The sequence below is a fragment of the Amblyraja radiata genome, chromosome 35 (assembly GCF_010909765.2).
Source record: "Amblyraja radiata isolate CabotCenter1 chromosome 35, sAmbRad1.1.pri, whole genome shotgun sequence".
Classification (NCBI taxonomy): Eukaryota; Metazoa; Chordata; class Chondrichthyes; order Rajiformes; family Rajidae; genus Amblyraja; species Amblyraja radiata.
Genome location: NC_045990.1, coordinates 11,571,150 through 11,594,876, shown reverse-complemented (window position 1 = coordinate 11,594,876; position 23,727 = coordinate 11,571,150). Strand labels below are relative to the sequence as shown.

At 48.0% G+C, this 23,727-nt stretch overlaps 1 protein-coding gene across 2 annotated transcripts in view; it reads right to left on the bottom strand.

Annotated features, from left to right (window-relative positions):
• The window catches only part of LOC116991955 (adhesion G protein-coupled receptor E1-like), an 84,713-nt gene that overhangs the window by 28,531 nt on the left and 32,455 nt on the right, over positions 1-23,727 (bottom strand). Inside the window, exons 2-10 of one of the 2 annotated variants that reach the window (XM_033050966.1) lie at positions 18,509-18,598; positions 17,363-17,506; positions 16,671-16,811; positions 14,583-14,720; positions 12,116-12,256; positions 11,089-11,238; positions 7,482-7,622; positions 4,227-4,294; positions 1,680-1,814 (exon numbers count right to left, since the gene is read on the bottom strand). In XM_033050966.1, coding sequence (XP_032906857.1) covers positions 1,680-1,814; positions 4,227-4,294; positions 7,482-7,622; positions 11,089-11,238; positions 12,116-12,256; positions 14,583-14,720; positions 16,671-16,811; positions 17,363-17,506; positions 18,509-18,598 — 1,148 coding nt within the window. The remainder of the gene's footprint in view (positions 1-1,679; positions 1,815-4,226; positions 4,295-7,481; positions 7,623-11,088; positions 11,239-12,115; positions 12,257-14,582; positions 14,721-16,670; positions 16,812-17,362; positions 17,507-18,508; positions 18,599-23,727) is intronic. The other variant, XM_033050967.1, reaches the window with a different exon arrangement.

Below are 23,727 nucleotides of genomic sequence, written 5' to 3'. Positions count from 1 at the left end.
CACTACAGCATAGGAACAAGCCCTTCGGCCCACAGTGCCCATGTTGAACAGCAACGTTAGAACATAGAACACTACAGCATAGGAACAGGCCCTTCGGCCCTCAATGTCTGTGCTGGACAGTGAACATTAGACCGTGGAATGTTCTCAGTACAGCACCAAACGTTATTCCCTTGATCCTGTATCTATACACTGCAGACAGATCGATTGTAATTGTGTGTAGTCTTTCCACTGACTGGGCCCTGACAGCTCATCCAGGGCCCGAGTTGATCCTCACAGGTTGCAGGTGATTAGAATCCGTCTTTTTTTTAAATTTTATTTCAAAATATACTTTATTGGAGAATTAAATATATCCAATACATGATCCTTACAAGACTGCAGCCAACATTCTCGGAGGCTGTACATACATCCCCGCACCCTTGCCACTCATGTGACCCACTGGGGTGATCTCCCGTCCCTTGTTTTGAGGGGTGTCTCCACCAGACCCTGCCCCCCCAAGTCCAGCAGCGGAAGGACCCTAGACTGTGGCCCTCCCCCACCGAGCCTTGGCGCTGGCTGCACCGAGCTTCGGTGCGTCCCTCAGCACGTACTCCTGCAGTCTGCAGTGGGCCAGTCGGCAACATTCCCCGACGGACATCCCGCTCCGCTGGGTGGTGAGCAACGCTCAGGCAGACCGAAGGGCGTCTTTCACCGAGTTGATGACCATCCAGCAGCACTCAATGTCAGTCTCTGAATGTGTCCCTGGGAACAGTCCGTAAATCACAGTCCTCTGTGATGGAGCTGTTCGGAATAAACCATGACAGGGACCCCATGCAGACCTCTCCAGACTCTCTTTGCGAATCCACACTCTGCGAAGAGGTGGGCAACCGTCTACTCTCCATAGCAGGTGTCCCGGGGGCAGCGTGCGCTGGTAGTGAGGTTCCGACGGTGCAGGAAGGATCTGACTGGGAGGGCTCCCCTCACCGCCAGCCAAGCCAGGTCTTGGTACTTGTTGGTGAGTTCTGGCGATGAGGCATTTTGCCAGACAAGCTGGGCAGTCTGCTCTGGGAACCACGCCACCGGATCCATCGAGTCCTTTCCCTGCAGTGCCTGCAGGACATTCCGTGCTGACCACTGCCCGATGGACTTGTGGTCAAAGGTGTTGGTCCGGAAGAACCTTTCCACAGACGACAGATGGGGCGGCAATGTCCAGCTGACTGGCACATTGCGTGGAATCTGTGCCAGGCCCATCCTTCGCAACACCGGGGACAGGTAGAACCTCAGCAGGCAGTGACACTTGGTGCCCACGTGCCTTGGCTCTACACTCCGCCTGATGCAGCCACACACGAAGGTGGCCATCAGGGTAGGGGGATATTGGGCACACTTTTACCCCCGTTGTCTACCGACTTGTGCATTGTGGCCTGTCGCACCCGGTGAATCCTCGACCCCCAGATGAACTGGAAGACGGCCCGGGTGATCCCTGTGGCGTTGGAGGGAGGGACAGGCCACACTTGTGCCAAGTACAGCAGCCCCGAGAGCACCTCACAACTGATGACCAAATTCTTTCCCGGTTATGGAGAGGGAGCGTTGCCTCCACAGCTCCAGCTTCCTCCCCACCTTGGCTATCCGCTCCAGCCAATTCTTGTTACACGCCTCAGCCCCCCCAGAACCAGATCCCCAGCACGTGCCCCGACTCTGCTCACCTGGAAATGCTGCTCGAGGTCGAAGTCCTCTTCACTCTGTAACCTTTCACACACACTGTGTTGCTGCAGAGAGCCCATGATGGAGCAAAACGGGTCGTCTGTTACCCCCGCCGACTCCACGCCAGACCCACCCGTCTACAGGGAAAAGATGCGGCCAAAAGGTTCAGTTTAGTTCAGAGATACAGCATGAAAACAGGCCCTTCAGCCCATCTAGTCCGCGCCAACCATCGATCACCCATACACACGACAGTAGTTCTATGTTTAGTATAGTTCAGTTTAGAGATACAGTATGGAAACAGGCCCTTCAGCCCATCTAGTCCATGCCAACCATCGATCACCCGTACACACTAGTTCTATGTTTAGTGTCGTTTAGAGAAATCTCTTTTGTACTGTCTATATCTCTCGTTTCCCTCATCCCTGACTCTCAGTCTGAAGAAGGGTCTCGACCTGAAACGTCACCCATTCCTTCTCTCCAGAGACGCTGACCATCGATCTCCCGTTTACACTGGTTCTATGTTATCCCACTTTACATCCATTATACACCGCACACTAGGGCAGCACGGAGACACAGTGGTAGAGTTGCTGCCTCACAGCGCTAGAGAACCGGGTTCCATCCTGACCACGGCCGCTGTCTGTACGTTCTCCCCGTGACCTGCGTGGGTTTTCTCCGGGCGCTCCGGTTTCCTCCCACGCTCCAAAGACGCACAGGTTGGTAGGTTAATTGCCTTCTGCATCCTGCTAGTAACAGACACTGTGGGCCGAAGGGCCTCTTCCGGTGCTGTACTGTTGTATGTTGGAAAACATACAGTTAGATGAACATCTGGACTTACTTCCAGAGCAGCTGAATGATAAATGACACACACCAACTCTCATGCCAACCCTTCGGGCAGATTCCAAACCTCACGCACTTTAATTTTGGAACCCACCTTTCCACTAAACAGATGCACCTGTTAAAATTCCTTTAACATACTTTGATGGGGAACAAAACTGAACGCTCCTCTCACCAGCTAGAGTGCGGTCCTGACCTACCATCCACCTCATTGGGAGACCTGCGAACTATCTTTATATTTCACAATGTGTAGGAAGGAACTGCAGATGCTGGTTTACACCACTGATAGACACAGAGTGCTGGAGTAACTCTGCGGGTCTGTAGGGAAAAGGAATAGGTGATGTTTCGGGTTAGTTTTTTCTTCCCTTTCTCTTCCGTCCTTCTCCCCTGACTCTCAGTCTGAAGAAGAGTCTTGATCCATAACATCACCTATTCCTTTTCTCCGCAGATGCTGCCTGACCCGCTGAGTTACTCCAGAATTTTGAGCTTGTCTTGCATTAAATTTTATACCCTTAATCCTGTATCTGTACACTGTGGACGTCTTAATTGTGATCAGCATAGCCTTTTCGTTCAGAGGTCTGCACGCTGTATCTCTAAAGTCTTAAGTCGCCCAATTATAGGAAGGATGTCAATGAAAATAGAGAGAGTACAGAGGAGATTTACTAGAATGTTGCCTGGGTTTCAGCAACTAAGTTACAGAGAAAGGTTGAATAAGTTAGGTCCTTATTCTTTGGAGCGCAGAAGGTTAAGGGGGGACCTGATAGAGGTCTTTAAAATGATGAGAGGGATAGACAGAGTTGACGTGGATAAGTTTTTCCCACTGAGAGTAGGGAAGATTCAAACAAGAGGCCATGACTTGAGAATTAAGGGACAGAAGTTTAGGGGTAACATGAGGGGGAACTTCTTTACTCAGAGAGTGGTAGCTGTGTGGTATGAGCTTCCAGTGGAAGTGGTGGAAGCAGGTTCGATTTTATCATTTAAAAATAAATTGGATAGGTACATGGATGGGAAAGGAATGGAGGGTTGTGGTCTGAGTGCAGGTAGATGGGACTAGGGGAAAATCAGTGTTCAGCACGGACTAGAAGGGCCAAGATGGCCTGTTTCCGTGCTGTAATTGTTATATGGTTATATGGTTAAGTCTACTCAGGTTTCAGTTTATCATTGCCACTTATAGAGGTACAGTGAAAATCTATTTGCATGCTATCCATACAGATCAGATGCTATGGGCCTGATTCCATGCTGTATCTCTGAACCAAACCAAGCCAAGCTAAATTAAATTAAATTAAACTAAACTAAACTAAACCAAACTCTCACCCTCTCAGGTAATTTAGTTTAGTTTAGAGATACAGCATGGAAACAGGCCAACGAGTCCACGCTGACCAGCGATCCCCGCACATTAACACTGTCCTAAACACACTAGGGCCCATTTTTACATTTACACCAAGCCAATTCACCTACAAACCTGCACGTCTTTGGAATGTGGGAGGAAACTGAAGATCTCGGAGAAAACCCACGCAGGACACGGGTTCGATCCCGTACAGACAGCACCCGTAGTCAGGATCGAACCCGTGTCTCCGGCGCTGCATTCGCTGCAAGGCAACAACTCAGCCGCTGCGCCACCATGACCACACAGGTAGAATGAGTCGGCGATCAATAGATAACATCCACACCGGCAAATAAGTCTAAATAAAGAAAGGTGTTAAGGAGCGACCTCTTACCTGTACTGGTCCCACCTCCTTGGGCACTGCTGGGCACTTGGTAGAAACAGGGCTTGGACAGTCAAATTCTGGGGAGAAACAAAGAGATGAATACACACAGAATGGTCGTATCTTCCATCAGTAAACTCCCCACCAATCCAATAATAAATCGAAAAGCTGTCAGCAAATTCGTAACAAAACTACACACCCAGTCATGATAATGTCATAAGAACTGGGAATGGAGAGATGCGGATAACAATTGGTAATATAATAATCCTTTTCGAAAGGCTCGAAGGGCCGAATGGCCTACTCCTGCACCTATTTTTCTATGTTTCTATTTCTATGGTTCCTTTCCCCTCTCCCATCAGGCCAGAGGTACAGAAGTGTGAAAACGCACACCTCCAGATTCAGGGACAGTTTCTTCCCAGCTGTTATCAGGCAACTGAACCATCCTACCACAACCAGTGAACAGTTCTGAACTCTCATATAAACATAGAAACATAGAAAATAGATGCAGGAGGAGGCCATTCTGCCCTTTGAGCCAGCACCGCCATTCATTGTGATCATGGCTGATCGTCCCCAATCAATGACCCGTGCCTGCCTTCTCCCCATATATCTCGATTCCACTAGCCCATCGAGCTCTATCTAACTCTCTCTTAAATCCATCCAGTGACTTGGCCTCCACTGCCCTCTGCGGCAGGGAATTCCACAAATTCACAACTCTCTGGGTGAAAACGTTTTTTCTCACCTCAGTCTTAAATGGCCTCCCCTTTATACTAAGACTGTGGCCCCTGGTTCTGGTCTCGCCCAACATCATCCACCTCGTTGGAGTTGATTGGATTATCTTTGATCGGACTTTACTGGACGTTATCTTGCTGTAAACGTTATTCCCCTTATCCTGTATCTGTACACTGTAAATGGCTCGATTGTAATCAAGGGCTGTCTTTCCACTGACTGCTCAGAAGGCAACAAAAAGCTTTACACTGTACCTCGGTACATGTGACAATAGACTAAACTGAACCATGACATCTTAATAGAGTTATAGTCAGTTATACAGCAGACTCTTCAGCCCAACTTGCCAATGCTGAGCAAAATGCCCCATCTACACTCGTCCCATCTGCCCACATTTCGACCATGTCCACATAGCATTTATTTATCCCTGTATCTGTCCAATAGGTTCTACTTTGGGCAAACAATAGGGCAGGAATTATTAGTGTCGTTTAGTTTAGAGATATAGCATGGAAACAGGCCCTTCGGCCCACCAAGTCCACACTGACCAGCGATCCCCGCACACTAACAACCACATGAGGCGACAAAACTATCGCCTGTAGTTGCCTTATGCCCCTGTCCCACTGAGGAAACCTGAACGGAAACCTCTGGAGACTTTGCACCCCACCCAAGGTTTCCGTGCGGTTCCCGGAGGTTTTTGTCAGTCTCCCTACCTGCTTCCACTACCTGCAACCTCCGGCAACCACCTGCAACCTCCGGGAACCGCACGGAAACCTTGGGTGGGGCGCAAAGTCTCCAGAGGTTTCCGTTCAGGTTTCCTAAGTGGGACAGGGGCATAAAAACATCGCTGAAGTGGGACAGCAACTCTACCGCTTTGCCACCGTGCCGCCCCTAACACTGAATGAGGAAGTGATAAAGGGCAAGGCAGCCAGCCAGCCTCTGTCGTCTGCTGACGAAGTTTCATTCAGTGAATGCAATGGAATCCAATACAGAGAGTGCCATGTAGCAAGCAGCCAAGATCCGGACCCACGGGGACCGCTGTACTTCTGTTCCCAGTGAATGCTGCATAACGTAACAGAATTATCCTCCTTTTAAAACCCAGCGCTCTGCCAGTCACCTGTCCTAATACCTCCCGATAAGACTGGATCACAACGTTTGAGAACGCGTTGAGAGGCACAGTCTTGCAGCGGGTAGAGCTGCTGCCTCACAACGCTAGAGACCCGGGTCTGTACAGTATGTTATTGGACTACATACTGTATGTCCAGAACAAGGGGTCACGTCCAGAACAAGGGGGGCACAGTTTAAGGATAAGGGGGAAATCTTTTAGGACCGAGATGAGAAAAACATTTTTCACACAGAGAGTGGTGAATCTGTGGAATTCTCTGCCACAGAAGGTAGTTGAGGCCAGTTCATTGGCTATATTTAAGAGGGAGTTAGATGTGGCCCTTGTGGCTAAAGGGATCAGGGGATTCATAGCAAAAGGATTTGAGTATAGGAGCAGGGAGGTTCTACTGCAGTTGTACAGGGTCTTGGTGAGACCACACCTGGAGTATTGTGTACAGTTTTGGTCTCCAAATCTGAGGAAGGACATTATTGCCATAGAGGGAGTGCAGAGAAGGTTCACCAGACTGATTCCTGGGATGTCAGGACTGTCTTATGAAGAAAGACTGGATAGACTTGGTTTATACTCTCTAGAATTTAAGAGATTGAGAGGGGATCTTATAGAAACTTATAATATTCTTAAGGGGTTGGACAGGCTAGATGCAGGAAGATTGCTCCCGATGTTGGGGAAGTCCAGGATAAGGGGTCACAGCTTAAGGATAAGGGGGAAATCCTTTAAAACCGAGATGAGAAGCACTTTTTTCACACAGAGAGTGGTGAATCTCTGGAACTCTCTGCCACAGAGGGTAGTCGAGGCCAGTTCATTGGCTATATTTAAGAGGGAGTTAGATGTGGCCCTTGTGGCTAAGGGGATCAGAGGGTATGGAGAGAAGGCAGGTACGGGATACTGAGTTGGATGATCAGCCATGATCATATTGAATGGCGGTGCAGGCTCGAAGGGCCGAATGTCCTACTGCTGCACCTATTTTCTATGTTTCTATGGTGCTCCGGTTTCCTCCCACACTCCAAAGACGTGCAGGTTTGTAGTTTAATTGACTTCGGCAAAATCAAAATTGTCCCTAGTGTGTGTAGAATTGTGTTAATGTGTGGGGATCGCTGGTCGGCACGGAATCGGTGGGCCGAAGGGCCTGTTTCTGCCCAGTATCTCTAAACTAAACTAAACTTATCTAAACTGCCCTTTAGCTACAAACTAAACAAAATGAAAGAAAAGTCTCAACCCTAAACGGCACCCATTCCTTCTCTCCAGAGATGTTGCCTGTCCCGCTGAGTTACTCCAGCATTTTGTGTTTAGCTTCGGTTTAAACCAGCATCTGCAGTTCCTTCTAACACAAAACTAAACTTAATCTTCTCTGCACCCTTGTGTAAGACAGAAGTGGAGGTAGTGGGTGGGGATGGGGGGGTAACTGTGATTCATGAAGTACTTACTGACACAGACATCACCAGGATTCCGTCTGCTCCCCCCTGATGATGAAATATATCCGAGATTGCAGACACAGGTATAACTGCCCACCGTGTTATTACAGCTGGCATTGGCGCCACATGGGTTCAATAGACACTCGTTAACATCTGAAAGAGAGAGTTGAAACCCATATTTTCAATATTCAATATTGTGAAGAAGGGTCTCGACCCGAAACGTTACCCATTCCTTCTTTACAGAGATGCTGCCTGTTCCGCTGAGTTACTCCAGCTTTTTGTGCCTGTCTTCGATACCAACATACATTGTTCCCCGCATATTGAACGTAGCGGGCTCTCAATAAATGATTCAATGAACAAAGAAATCTGTTTCAAATCTGTTTCATACAGCGCGGAAACAGGCCCTTCGGCCCGCCAAGTCCGCACTGACCAGCGAGCCCCGCACATTAGCACTATCCCACACACACGAGGGACAATTTACATTTACACCAGGCCAGTTAACCGACAGCACTTCAACTGCCCCTCCCATTCCCCATCCGACCTCTCTGTCCTGGGTCTCCTCCATGGCCAGAGTGAGCAACACCGGAAATTGGAGGAACAGCACCTCGTATTCTGCTTGGGGAGTCTGCATCCTGGGGGCATGAACATCGAATTCTCCCAATTTTGTTAGCCCTTGCTGTCTCCTCCCCTTCCTCAGTCCCCCTGCTGTCTCCTCCCATCCCCCAGCCTTCGGGCTCCTCCTCCTCCTTTTTCCTTTCTTCTCCCCGCCACCCCCCCACCAGTCTGAAGAAGGGTTTCGGCCCGAAACGTTGCCTATTTCCTTCGCTCCATAGATGCTGCTGCACCCGCTGAGTTTCTCCAGCATTTTTGTCTACCTTCAGTTAACCTACAAACCTGGAGTGTGGGAGGAATTTGGAGTTTGCGGAGAAAACCCACACGGTCACGGGGAGAACATGCAAACTCCGTACAGACAGCTCCCAAGGTCAGGTTCGAACTGGGGTCTCTGGCGCTGTGAGGCAGCAACTCTACCGCTGCTCCACCGTGTTGCCCTAATTGTCTTGTCTTAATTTTTGACCAATTTCTCTCCCCTAGTCAATGATGGGAGGGGGCTATGGAGTTGAAACAAATGCATCTTGAAGATAGACAGTGTGGATATTCAAGACGGGATAAACATGGATAAAGGATTCAGGAGAAGTTGGAAACAAAAAGCTGGAGTAGCTCAGTAGGACAGGCGGTATCTCTGGAGAGAAGGAACGAGTGATGGTTCAGGTCGAGACCCTTCTTCAGACTGATGTCAGGGGAATGGGTGGTACATAGATAAGGAAGTGTCAGGTGTGAAAACAGGACCAAGGGGATGTAGATCAAGGAAAATGTAGAATAGATCATTGTTAATTGGGAGAAGCTAACAACAAAGCAAACAGAGATAAAATGTAGTCGGAGACATTAAGACTGGTCGGAGAACTGGGAAGGGGGAGGGGATGGGGAGAGAGGGAAAGCAAGGGTTACTTGATGTTAGACTAGTCGATGTTCATACCGCTTCTCGGGCATCTCGACCCAGAGTTTGGGACCAGTCTGCCTGGTTCTGTTGCCACTCTGGTGCCCCACGGCACTCAGTGGCGCAGCGGGTAGAGCCGCTGCCTCACCAGCGCCAGAGACCCGGGTTCGATCCGAACCTCGGCTGCTGTGTGTGTGTGGAGTTTGTACATTCTCCCTGTGACCGCGTGGGTTTCCTCCGGGTGCTCCGGTTTCCTCCCACACTCCCAAAGACGTGCGGTTTTGTAGGTTAATTGGCTTCTGTAAAATTGCTCCCAGTCCCTATCAACAACTACAGAGCGAGCGGTCCTGAGCTACTATCTACCTTACTGAACTATCTAATTGGACTTTACTGGACACTATCTTGTTCCCTTTGTCCTGTGTCGATACACTGTGGTTGTCCTCACCCTATCTCTTCTCCTCATAGAAATATAGAAACATAGAAACATAGAAAATAGGTGCAGGAGGAGGCCATTTGGCCATTCATTGTGATCATGGCTGATTGACCCAAATCAATAACCCGTGCCTGCCTTCTCCCCATATCCCTTGATTCCACCAGCACCTCGTGATCTTGTACACCTTCATCCTCCTGCGCTCCAAGGAATAGAGTCCCAGCCTGCTCAACCTCTCCCTGTAGCTCACACCCTCAAGTCCTGGCAACATCCCCGTAAATATTTGCTACACCTTCCCAGCTTGACAACATCTTTACTACAACAATTATTCTAAATAGAGAATAAGACTTTGCCTCCATCACAGTGAGGATGTGCTTGGTGAACTCACTGTGGTGGATGTTTAATTTGCGTTTATTGTATGTTTTGTTATTATTGGTTCTGTGTATGACTGCAGGCAACATAATTTCGTTCAGACCGAAAAGTCTGAATGACAATAAAGGAATCTAACATCTAATCTAATACAGAATAACTAAACTGAACGCAATGAATGTGGGACAGGCAGCATCTCTGGAGAGAAGGAATGGGTGACGTTTCGGGTCGAGACCCTTCTTCAGACTGAAAGCCACGGGCGACAACACTAAACCTAAACCTAATATGTATTTGTCGGAAGGAACTGCAGATGCTGGTTTACACCGAAGATAGACACAAAATGCTCTCAGTCTCTCAGTCTGGAGAAGGGTCTCAACCAGAAATGTCACCCATTCCTTCTCTCCAGAGACGCTGCCTGAACCAGCTGAGTTACCCCAGCATTTTGTGTCTATCTTCGGTGTAAACCAGCATCTGCAGTTCCTTGCTACACAATAAATGAGGCCTCACCGATGTCTTGTACTCCAACACTTTGTGTCTTTTTGTTTATAAAGAGAAGTTCAGCTGACACCAGGACTGTGAGTCGCATTTGTTCTCGTTTGCATGTTTGCATGGTTTCCGTATCATTTCTGCAGCTTGTTGTGAGGTTTGTGGCAGGCGTTTTGTGCAATGATTTTGAAACAGTGCGTGTCAGCTGTGTCTCGGTGGTTAATGCAGATGGCTGCGGCTTTGAATCACGTCTGGAGGCAAGCACAAGCTGCTTCACTACCCCCACTGCAGCCTGAAACACTGCACTACATGGTACAAAGCTCACCCTTGGGGGGAAGATAGAAGGAGAGCGAGGGAGGGCGGGTGGGAAGGAGGGAGGAAGGGGGGAGAGAGAGGGGGAGAGGGGAGAGACGGAAAGAAAGAGAGGGAGAGAGAAAAAGGAAAGAAAGAAAGAGAGGGAGAGAGAAAGAGGAAAGAAAGAAAGAGGAAAGAAAGAAAGAGGAAAAAGAGGGGGAAAAAAGAGAGAGAGAGAGAGAGAGAGAGAGAGAGAGAGAGAGAGAGAGAGAGAGAGAGAGAGAGAGAGAGGTGTTTGTGTATACATGTGTGTGTGCGCGCGTGTGGGTGTGTTTGTACATACATATACATGTGTGTGTGTACACATGTGCGTGAGTGTGTGCGTGTGAGTGTGAACATACATGTGCATGAGTTTCTCGTTTATTATACTGTTTACAATGTACTATGTCCCCATATTGTGTTGTGCTGCTGCAAGTCAGAATGTCAATGTTCTGTCTGGGACACATAACAATAAAACACTCTGGACTCTTGAATGAGGCGCTCACCCTTGCACCGGCCCCCGTAGCCAGTGAAGTTCCTCTTGCCGGACTGTTGGGCGAACCCATTGTCACAGAGGCAGTGGAAGCTCCCCTCTGTGTTGTAGCAGGAGGCGTTGCTGCCGCAGATGGTTGGGCTGGTGTAGCACTCATCATAGTCTGTCGGAGCAAACACAGGCAGGGATTAACCTTCCCTAAGCTCTTCCCATCGACAGCTCCATTGTGTAGCACTGCCCTGATGGCTGAGGTTATCACATCAAAAAAGGCTTGGATCTCGCTGCCAGGAGTGGTGATAGTGTTTAATCGACACATGGCTAGATAGACATCTGAATATGGAGCATGAGGGTAGACACAAAATGCTGGAGTAACTCAGCGGGACAGGCAGCATCATCTCTGGAGAGAAGGAATGGGCGACATTTCGGGTCTCAACCCGTCTTCAGACTGAAAGAAGGATCTCGACCCAAAACGTCGCCTATCCCTTCTATCCAGAGATGCTGCTGCCTGTCCCGTTGAGTTACTCCAGCATTTCATTCCTATTATTCCCTATATCCTGTATTTGTACACTGTGGCTGGCTTAGTTTAGTTTAGTTTTGGAGATGCAGTGCAGAAACAGGCCCTTCGGCCCACCTAGTCCGTGCCGACCAGCGATCCCTACACATTAACACTATCCTACACACGCTAGGGGAAATTTTACATTCATGCAATTTCACCAAACCAATTAACCACCAAAACCTGCACGTCTTTGGAGTGTGGGAGGAAACCGAAGGTCTCGGAGAAAGCCCACACGGTCACGGGGAGAACGTGCAAACTCCGTACAGACAGCACCCGTAGTCAGGATGGAACCCGGGTCTCTGGCGCTGTAAGGCAGCAGCTCCATCACTGTGCCACCGTGCCACCAAATGTAAAACCACGTATAGCCTTTTCACTGATTGGATAGAGCGCGACACAAAAGCTTTTATCTGTACCTCAGTACAGGTGACAATAAACTGAACATGTTACGAGTGAGCGGGCAGATGTTGACAGCGGTTAGACTCACCTTTACATTGAGACTCCTGGGGGTCGGTGAAACTGTGTTCCGCAGTGTAAAACCCTTTACCGCACTTGCAGTAGAAGCTCCCAGCAGTGTTGTGACAGACTGCGTTATCCCCACACGGATCAGACTGACACTCGTCCTTATCTGCAACACATGATGAATAATAAATAAGCAGACGAGATGAATAACGTGATGTTAACCTCCAGTGTCAACCAGCATCTGTAGTTCCCTCTTACGCATGAGTATGTTAAATAACTAATCAGACCAAGACAGCATTCAGGTTTAAAAGCAACTTCACAGTTGAATTTATTTTATACTATTTTATTTTATTTTATTTAAATTTATTTTATTTTATTTAAATTTATTTTATTTTATTTAAATTTATTTTATTTTATTTCAGTTTAGTTTATTTCAGTTTAGTTTAATTGAGCTTTACCTCCCCCTCGACTCCATCCAAGGACCCAAGCAGTCATTCCAGGTGCGACAGAGGTTCACCTGCACCTCCTCCAACCTCATCTACTGCATCTGCTGCTCTAGGTGTCAGCTGATCTACATCGGTGAGACCAAGCGGAGGTTGGGCGATCGTTTCGCCGAACACCTCCGCTCGTTTCGCAATAACCAACCTGACCTCCCGGTGGTTCAGCACTTCAACTCCCCCTCCCACTCCATATCCGACCTCTCTGTCCTGGGTCTCCTCCATGGCCAGAGCGAGCAACACCGGAAATTGGAGGAACAACACCTCATATTCCGCTTGGGGAGTCTGCATCCTGCGGGCATGAACATTGAATTCTCCCAATTTTGTTAGCCCTTGCTGTCTCCTCCGCTTCCTATCTCTCCCTCAACCCTCGGGCTCCTCCTCTTCCTTTTTCCTTTCTTAACCCCCCCCCCCCCCCCCCCCCCCATCAATCTGAAGAAGGGTTTCGGCCCGAAACATTGCCTATTTCCTTCACTCCATAGATGCTGCTGCACCCGCTGAGTTTCTCAGCACTTTTGTCCACTTAAGTTTAATTGATTTTAGTTTAGTTTAGTTTAGAGACACAGCATGGAAACCAGCCCTTCGGCCCATCGAGTCCGCATCGACCAGCGATCCTCGCAAACTGACACCATCCTACACACACTAGGGGCAATTTACATTTATACATCAAGCCACTTAACCTACAAACCTGTACGTCATTGGCTTGTTGGAGGAAATGGAAGATCTCGGAGAAAACCCATGCAGGGGAACGTACAAACTCCGTACAGACAGCACCCGTAGTCGGGATTGAACCCGGATCTCTGGCGCTGCGAGGCAGCAACTCTACCGCTGCACCACCGAGCCGCCCTTACAATGTAAATACAATTCCTTCATGTTTGATAGAAGTTAGAACAGTACAGCACAAGAACAGGCCCTTCGGCCCACAATGTCTGTGCCAAACATGATGCCAAGCCCACCTCTTATCCGCCTGCACATACTCCATATCCTTCCATTCCTTGCATATCCATGCCCCTGTACAGAAGCCTCTTAAACGCCACTATTGGATCTGCCTCCACCACCCCTGGCAGCACGTTCCAGACACCCGCCACCCTCTGTGTAAAAAAAACTTGCCCCGCACATCTCCTTTAAACCTTGCCTCTATCACCTTAAAGCCAGGTGAGGCGGAAGAGGGCTCTGCCCGAGCCGGCTACCTGCCCCTTTTCCGGGGTTACGTCCGCGCCCGGGTGGTGTTAGAAGGGGACTATGCGCTGTCCACGGGCACCACGGGGGATTTCCGGGACCGCGGGGGGTGGAATGTGTCTTTAATAAGGATTCTAACACAGTTGCATAGTAGTTTATTTCGGATATTTGTTTGTCTTGTATTGTGTTGGTGGGTTCTGTTTTGTTTTATTGTATTGTAAATATTATTTTAAATTATTGACAAAAAATGTTGATGGTAAATTAATAAACCACACCGCCCAAGTGGATGAAGTGTTGAATGGCTTTGAGCAAATGGAGTTGGTAGTTTTCAAGACAGCACTGATGCAACAGGAAAAGAGATAAGAGACTGGGATCCAGGCAGCAGCTGAAAGCAGCTTAAGGGGTTGGACAGGCTAGATGCAGGAAGATTGCTCCCGATGTTGGGGAAGTCCAGGACAAGGGGTCACAGCTTAAGGATAAGGGGGAAATCCTTTAAAACCGAGATGAGAAGAACTTTTTTCACACAGAGAGTGGTGAATCTCTGGAACTCCCTGCCACATAGGGTAGTCGAGGCCAGTTCATTGGCTATATTTAAGAGGGAGTTAGATGTGGCCCTTGTGGCTAAGGGGATCAGAGGGTATGGAGAGAAGGCAGGTACGGGATACTGAGTTGGATGATCAGCCATGATCATATTGAATGGCGGTGCAGGCTCGAAGGGCCGAATGGCCTACTCCTGCACCTAATTTCTATGTTTCTATGTTTCTATGTTTCTATGAAAGAGGAAGACCCAGTAGCCAAGGGTATTACTGTGCTTACCTCTGCAGCACAACTTAGAGGAGTTGGCTAATTTACAATCACCGTCAAATCCTTTACTGCAGGAGCAGTAGAAACTGCCCAAAGTGTTGTGACAGGCGGCCATGGGCCCACATGGGCTAGAGTCACACTCGTTTATATCTATAGAACAAGAGTCATAAGGTCATAAGTGATAGGAGCAGAATTAGGCCATTCGGCCCATCAAGTCTACTCCGCCATTCAATTATGGCTGATCTATCCCTCCCTCCTAATCTCATTATCTTGCCTTCTCCCCAGACACTCGTTCTAATCCAGAATCCATCTATCTCTGCCTTAAAAATATCCATTGACTTGGCCTCCACAGCCTTCTGTGGCAATGAATTCCACAGATTCACCACCCTCTGACTAAAGAGTGAGCGCTTCAGTCCCCACAGGTTCAATCCTGGCCCTTTGCGCATCCAAACACAGTTTAGTTAGAGCCACAGGGTGGGAACAGGCCCTTCGGCCCACCGAGTCCTCGTCGACCAGCGATCCCGCACACTATCCTACACACACCAGGGACAATTTACAATTTTTACCGAAGCCAATTAGCCTGCAAACCTGCACGTCTTTGGAGTGTGGGAGGAAACCAGAGCACCCGGAGAAAACCCACGCGGTCACGAGGAGAACGTGCAAACTCGTAAAGAACTAAACTAAACTAAACCAAACTTAACTAAACCACAAAACTAAACTATTAAACTAAACTAAACCAAACTTAACCCACCATAACCAAACTTAACTAAACTAAACAGCTATATAAAACAAGATCCGAAGATCTCTGCTGGTGCCAGAACACTGATGCATTTATTAAGAAAGCTCATCAGCGCCTCTACTTCCTGAGAAGATTACGGAGAGTCGGTTTGTCAAGGAGGACTCTCTCTAACTTCTACAGGTGCACAGTAGAGAGCATGCTGACCGGTTGCATCGTGGCTTGGTTCGGCAACTTGAGCGCCCTGGAGAGGAAAAGGCTACAAAAAGTTGGAACCACTGCCCAATACATCATCGGCTCTGACCTCCCCACCATCGAGGGGATCTATCGCAGTCGCTGCCTCAAAATGGCTGGCAGTATCATCAAGGATCCACACCATCCTGGCCACACACTCATCTCTCCGCTACCATCAGGTAGAAGGTACAGGAGCCTGAAGTCTGGTACATCCAGGTTCAGGAATAGCTACTTCCCCACAGCAATCAAGCTATTAAACTAGCCATCAAACAAACTCTGAACTATAACAGCCTATTGCAAATTTATCTGCTTATAGAAACATAGACATAGAAAATAGGTGCAGGAATAGGCCATTCGGCCCTTCGAGCCTGCACTGCCATTCAATATGATCATGGCTGATCATCCAACTCAGTATCCCATACTTGCCTTCTCTCCATACCCCCTGATCACTTTAGCCACAAGGGCCACATCTAACTCCCTCTTAAATATAGCCAATGAACTGGCCTCAACTACCATCTGTGGCAGAGAATTCCACAGATTCACCACTCTCTGTGAAAAAAATGATTTTCTCATCTCGGTCCTAAAAGACTTCCCTTTTATCCTTAAACTGTGACCCCTTGTTCTGGACTTCCCCAACATCGGGAATAATCTTCCTGCATCTAGCTTGTCCAATCCCTTAAGAATATTGTACGTTTCTATAAGATCCCCCCTCAATCTTCTAAATTCTAGCGTGTACAAGCCGAGTCTATCCAGTCTTTCTTCATGTGAAAGTCCTGCCATCCCAGGAATCAGTCTGGTGAACCTTCTCTGTACTCCCTCTATGGCAAGAATGTCTTTCCTCAGATTAGGAGACCAAAACTGTACGCAATACTCCAGGTGTGGTCTCACCAAGACCCTGTACAACTGCAGTAGAATCTCCCTGCTCTTATACTCAAATTATACACACTTATTTATGTGTATATTGAACTGAACTGTTCTGTATTTATGCTGACAATATTCTGTTGTGCTGCAGCAAGCAAGAATTTCATTGTCCTATCTGGGATACATGACAATAAACTCACTTGACTTGACTTGACGTGAGACTGGATGCAGCCCTGAGCAAGAGACAGTGACCTTTCATTCCCACTCACCTACGCAGAAGGACACCGTCCTATTTTCCAGCTGGTTTGATATCTGGTGATATCCCTTCAAACAACTGCACTGGAAACTTCCGAATGTGTTTATGCAAGCTTCATGAGGGCCACACGGACCGTCACGGCATTCATCTTTATCTGAGACAGAGAGAAAACATTGTGAGCAGGGCACAGGCTGACGTTCTCTCATACAATTCACTTCACGCAACATCTTTAGTTGATTTTAGCGTATGTTCTCGGAGCAGAATTAGGCCATTCGGCCCATCAAGTCTCCTCCATCAGGGGCAGGAAACATGTTCCCAATGTTGGGGGAGTCCAGCACCAGGGGCCACAGGTTAGGAATAAGGGGTAAGCCATTTAGAACGGAGATGAGGAAAAACTTTTTCACCCAGAGAGTTGTCAATCTGTGGAATTCTCTGCCTCAGAAGGCAGTGGAGGCCATTTCTCTGGATGTTTTCAGGAGAGAGTTAGATAGAACTCCTAAAGATAGCGGAGTCAAGGGGTATGGGGAGAAGGCAGGAACGGGGTACTAAGACATGATCATTGAATGGTGGTACTAGCTCGAAGGGCCGAATGGCCTACTCCTGCACCTATTGTCTATTGTCCTTTATCTATTAACTGTACAAAACAATTAAATGAGGCTGGACGCAGCCCTGAGCAAGAGACAGTGACATTTCATTCCCACTCACCAACACAGAAGGACGTTGTCCTATTATTCACTGGCTGGTTGTATGTCGGGACAAATCCCCTGAAACAACTGCAGATGAAACCTCCGATTGTGTTTCTGCAGGTTGCATTAGGGCCACACGGACCTTCGTGGCATTTATCTTTATCTGAGACAGAGAGAAAACGTTGTGAGCTGACGTCCTCTCGTGCAATTCACCACGCAATATCTTTACTTTTGTTGATTTTAGCTAATGTTCATACGTTCTCGGAGCAGAATTAGGCCATTCGGCCCATCAAGTCTACTCCGCCATTCAATCGTGGCTGATCTATCTCTCCCTCCTAACCCCATTCTCCTGCCTTCTCCCCATAAATCTGACACCCGCACTAATCAACAATCTATCTAAGGTAGACAAAAATACTGGAGAAACTCAGCGGGTGCAGCAGCATCTATGGAGCGAAGGAAATAGGCAACGTTTCGGGCCGAATCCCTTCTTCCTTTACGTATATCGATTTTCCAGCATCTGCAGTTCCTTCTTAAACAAGAATCTATCTATGTCCACCTTAAAAATATCCATTGACTTGGCCTCCACAGCCGTCTGTGGCAATGAATTCCACAGATTCACCACCCTCTGACTGAAGAAATCTAATGCAGTCACTCTCTCAGTAACCAGCACTTGTTTGATTTAGTTTAGTTTAATTTAGTCTAGTTCAGTTCAGTTCAGTTTAGTTTAGTTTAGTTTAGGTTGTTGTCACGTGTACCGAGGTACAGTGAAAAGCTTTTGTTGCGTGCTAACCAGTCAGCGGAAAGACAATACATGATTACAATCGAGCCGTAAAAGAGAGATGGGACGAGGAAGAGGGAGAGGGAGGGGGAGAGAGGGAGAGAGGGATAGAGGGAGAGAGGGAGAGAGGGGTAGAGAGAGAGGGAGAGGGGGAGGGGGAGGGGGAGAGGGAGAGGGAGAGTAATCCAGGCTGTTGTGCATCTGAAGTTAGATAGGCCCGGCTTGCTTTTATGTGATTTGAATTAAAAGTCAAGCCCAGACCTTAGGTCAACAATAAAAAATAATGTTTCAAGGTGACTAAGGCATCAACTCTAGAACATGAAGATTGAACTCAGAATAATGTGACGTTTTTGGAAACCATATCTTAAAACAAATCTTGAAACTCACCGACACACGTGTTGTTGTCACGTGGTATGTATCCGTCATCACATGTTAAACAAGTGACATGTTGATCCCAAGTGAAACAGATATAGAGACCTAGGAAACAAAAGAGACATTGGTGTAGGAGGGAACTGCAGATGCTGGTTTAAACCGAAGATAGACACAAAATGCTGGAGTAACTCAGCTGGACAGGCAGCATCCCTGGAGAGAAGGCATAGGTGACGTTTCGGCTCGAGACCCTTCTTCATATATCTGGACTTTCAGAAGGTTTTCGACAAGGTCCCACATAAGAGATTAGTATACAAACTTAAAGCACACGGTATTGGGGGTTCAGTATTGATGTGGATAGAGAACTGGCTGGCAGACAGGAAGCAAAGAGTAGGAGTAAACGGGTCCTTTTCAGAATGGCAGGCAGTGACTAGTGGGGTACCGCAAGGCTTAGTGCTGGGACCCCAGCTATTTACAATATATATTAATGATTTGGACGAGGGAATTGAATGCAACATCTCCAAGTTTGCGGATGACACAAACCTGGGGGGCAGTGTTAGCTGTGAGGAGGATGCTAGGAGGCTGCAAGATGACTTGGATAGGCTGGGTGAGTGGGCAAATGCATGGCAGATGCAGTATAATGTGGATAAAAGTAAGGTTATCCACTTCGGTGGCAAAAACAGGAAAGTAGACTATTACCTGAATGGTGGCCGATTAGGAAAAGGGGAGATGCAACGAGACCTGGGTGTCATGGTACACCAGTCATTGAAAGTAGGCATGCAGGTGCAGCAGGCAGTGAAGAAAGCGAATGGTATGTTAGCATTCATAGCAAAAGGATTTGAGTATAGGAGCAGGGAGGTTCTACTGCAGTTGTACAGGGTCTTGGTGAGACCACACCTGGAGTATTGCGTACAGTTTTGGTCTCCTAATCCGAGGAAGGACATTCTTGCCGTAGAGGGAGTACAGAGAAGGTTCACCGGACTGATTCCTGGGATGTCAGGACTTTCATATGAAAAAAGACTGGATAGACTCGGCTTGTACGCGCTAAAACTTAGAAGCTTGAGGGGGGATCTTATAGAAACTTACAAAATTCTTAAGGGGTTGGACAGGCTAGATGCAGGAAGATTGTTCCCGATGTTGGGGAAGTCCAGAACAAGGGGTCACAGTTTAAGGGTAAGAGGGAAGTCTTTTAGGACCGAGATGAGGAAAACATTTTTCACAGAGAGTGGTGAATCTGTGGAATTCTCTGCCACAGAATGTAGTTGAGGCCAGTTCATTGGCTATATTTAAGAGGGAGTTAGATGTGGCCCTTGTGGATAAAGGGATCAGGGGGTATGGAGAGAAGGCAGGTACAGGATACTGAGTTGGATGATCAGCCATGATCATATTGAATGGCGGTGCAGGCTCGAAGGGCTGAATGGCCTACTCCTGCACCTATGTCTCTATGTTTCAGACCCTTCTTTAGATTAGTTTAGTTTCGAGACACACCGTGGAAACAGGCCCTTCGGTGACGAGCGGTGTTTTTTCAAGTGTCGCAACATTTTTTTGTCGCCACTGGATTTTGAAATGTTCAAAATCTTTTGGCGACACTGATATGACACCGGCAGTCGCCGAAAAAATCGCCAAGTGGGACAGGCCCTTGATGCAGTATATCTGTCGAATGTATAATTTTGGCACAGCTTCGGGTTACAATGCAATCTTTTCACCAATCTGCTGTTTTGCATTTGTTGATGTATCCATCACTGCCATGTCTATCATTTAATCTCAGATGCAGAACAACGAGGAATTTCATCGCGTCCTCATGAATATGATCATAAACTCATTCAAATGTCAGTCTGTTCCCAATACCTATTATCTCAGACTTGTTGTCTTAAAAGACAATGTTCACTTGAGTCAGCTGATCTACATCGGTGAGACCAAGCGTAGGCTTGGCGATCGCTTCGCCCAACACCGCCGCTCAGTTCGCAATAACCAACCTGATCTCCCGGTGGCTCAGCACTTCAACTCCCCCTCCCATTCCGAATCCGACCTTTCTGTCCTGGGCCTCCTCCATGGCCAGAGAGAGGCCCACCGTAAATTGGAGGAGCAGCACCTCATATTTCGCTTGGGCAGTTTACACCCCAGCGGTATGAACATTGACTTCTCCAATTCCAGGTAGTCCCTGCTTTCTCCTCCTCTTCCCAGCTCTCCCTCAGCCCACTGTCTCCGCCTCTTCCTTTCTTATTCCCGCCCCCTCCACCCCCCCCCCCCCCAGCCCCACATCAGTCTGAAGAAGGGTCTCGACCCGAAACGTCACCTATTCCTTCGCTCCATAGATGCTGCCTCACCCGCTGAGTTTCTCCAGCATTTTTGTCTCTGTTCACGAACTTCCTTTTCATAACTTAAAAGAATACAAATATCTAATTTTTACTCTCATTGTTCTCTTCCTCCCTTTATTATCTTTTTATCCTCCTTTGCTGAATCCTGTATTCATTCCAGTCTTTAGACTTTAGAGATACAGCATGGAAACAGGCCCTTCAGCCCACCAAGTCCATGCCTACCAGTTCAATAGCACTACGCTACACACAAAAGCAGTCCTGAGCTCATTGGAGACCCTCGGACTATCTTTAATTGATTTTATGGACATTATCTTGCACTGAACGTTATTCACATGATCCTGTATCCGTACAGTGTGAATGGTTCGATTGGAATCATGTATCGCCTTTGACTGGTTCGCAGGTTAAACATCTTGAAAATATTAGACTTGTCTTAGCAGAAAAACCAGAGCATTTTTCGAAGACATCGACACCATTCATTGATTTATTACAAGGATAATATGGTGCAACACAACTCTGGAGTGAAATCTAATTACGGGTTGGGTGATGGGTGGGGAGGGATGCGAGGCAGGTATATCATCACTTTTCTTTTTTTTTTCTTTTTTGTCTTTTTATCTCTCTACGTCTTCCTTATTTCTTTTACTTAAGGGCCTGTCCCACCAGCATGCGACTCCATGTGGCAAGCGCGACCTAACGTGGTCGCTTGAGCCGTACGGCCTCGCGGGGCCGGTCCCACTTCGATCGCCGGAGCCGTATGGAGTTGTGCGGAGCTGGTCCCGACATCGCGCGGAGTTCCGAAAAACTGACCTTGTTCAAAAATTCCGCACGGCAACAGTCTGCCGGCCCGCAGCCGCCTCGACGCCGTACGCACCGGCTCGACGGGCGTGCGCAGCGTCTTGACGCCGTACGCACCGGCTCGACGGGCGTGCGCAGCGTCTTGACACCGTACGTCACACGCGAACTTCCCGCGGACTTCGCTCGAACTTCACGTCACGCACTCGACCTCCGCGCTGCCCCCGCTTCCGGTTTGGTTGCGCTTGCCACATGCAGGTTGCATGCTCGTGGGACAGGCCCTTAACTCACTCTTTGGCTACACCAGTTTGGTAGTCTAGGGGTTCTATCCTTGCACATTCCAGATTGCTTTTTCTCTCTTCTTTTCTCTTTACTATAGCTAAACGTCACAATTGAAGCTGTACAATAACTGTATTATGTCATATGCCACTGGTTATATTTTTGTAGACAATAGACACAATTCACAATATACAGAAGCCAATTAACCTGAAAGCCTGCACAACTTTGGGATGTGGGAGGAAACCGGAGCACCTGGAGAAAACCCACGCAGTCACAGGGAGAACGGACAAATTCCGTACAGACAGCCCCCTTAAGGGCCTGTCCCACTTGCCGATTTTTTTGGCGTCGTATCAGTTTCGCCAAAATATTTTCAACATTTCAAAAATCCAGAGGCGACAAACAAAATGTTGCGACACTTGAAAAAACACCGTGCGTCAATACGTCATCACGCCGCGTCACGCCGCAAATCTTTCGATGACCTGATACGTCAGTCGATGATGCCGGCAGTCGCCGAAAAAATCGCCAAGTTGGACAGGCCCTTTAGTCAGAATCGAACCTGCGCTGTGAGGCAGCAACTCTACCGCTGTGTCACCATGCCGACCCAATCTTTGAGTCCACCACTAGATTTCTTTCTCCATAATATTATCCTTTAACTTTGGAAATACCACTGTTGGCCATTTTGCCTCCTTCAGAATCTTTCCTCTTGAAACCCCTGCCTCACGGTGCGAGTTGACCCACGAGGTTGACCCCCAGTTTAAAACAAATTTAACTCGTGGTAACTACGTACAATTAACGTAGCGGGAACGTCGGAACTCGTGGACACAACTTAGCGACTCGTGGCGCCAACGGCAGGTACCCATGAAACTTGGTAACTCTTGGAAAAATTCGAACATGTTTACTGGTTAAAATACCTCTTTAAAATTTGCGACCGTATGCCAACTCTCTTATCTAGTCTATTTGCTGTGTTTATTTTAGCCAGCTCATCTTTTGTTCCGTTGTAAATGCTCTCAATTAAGTTAAATACTCTGAGTTCCGAGCCTAGATTCTTACGCGTGCTAACTGCAAAGTTCTATCGTGCTGTAATCTTCTCATGAGATCTCCAACCCTGATGTCTTTTATTAAACTTGACACAGAACCCATTACCGGAGTCCAAGCATTATGTTCACCTCCCCCGGCTGCTGTACATGTTATTCCAGGAAACAATCACAAATGTATTCTACAAATCTGTTCTTGTAACTATCCTTCCCTCCTTGATCAACACATAGAATACTGCCTTCCAGAGTTACTGCCCTGCACTCCTTAAATGCCCCCAGTGTGAGAATTGAATTGAATTGTAATGCCCCTGTCCCACTTAGGAAACTTTGGAGGCTTTGCGTCCCACCCAAGGTTTCCGTGCGGTTCCCGGAGGTTCCCGGAGGTTTTTGTCAGTCTCCCTACCTGCTTCCACTACCTGCAACCTCCGGCAACCACCTCCAACCTCCGGGAACCGCACGGAAACCTTGGGTGGGGCGCAAAGTCTCCAGAGGTTTCCGTTCAGGTTTCCTAAGTGGGACAGGGGCATTAGATTGAAACTGGACCTTTGACGCCCAAGAAGGACTCGAAACGTCACCCATCCTTTTTCTCCAGAGATGCTGCCTGACCCGCTGAGTTACTCCAGCGTTTTGTGTCTATCCTTTGACCCACCGAGTCCAAGTCGACCATCGATCACCCGCTCACACTAGTTCCATGTTATCCCACTTTCTCATCCACTCCCTCCCTACGCACTAGGGGGCAATTTACAGAGGGTCAGTTGACCTACAAACCCACACGTCTTGGGGATGTGGGAGGAAACCGCAGCACCCGGACGAAACC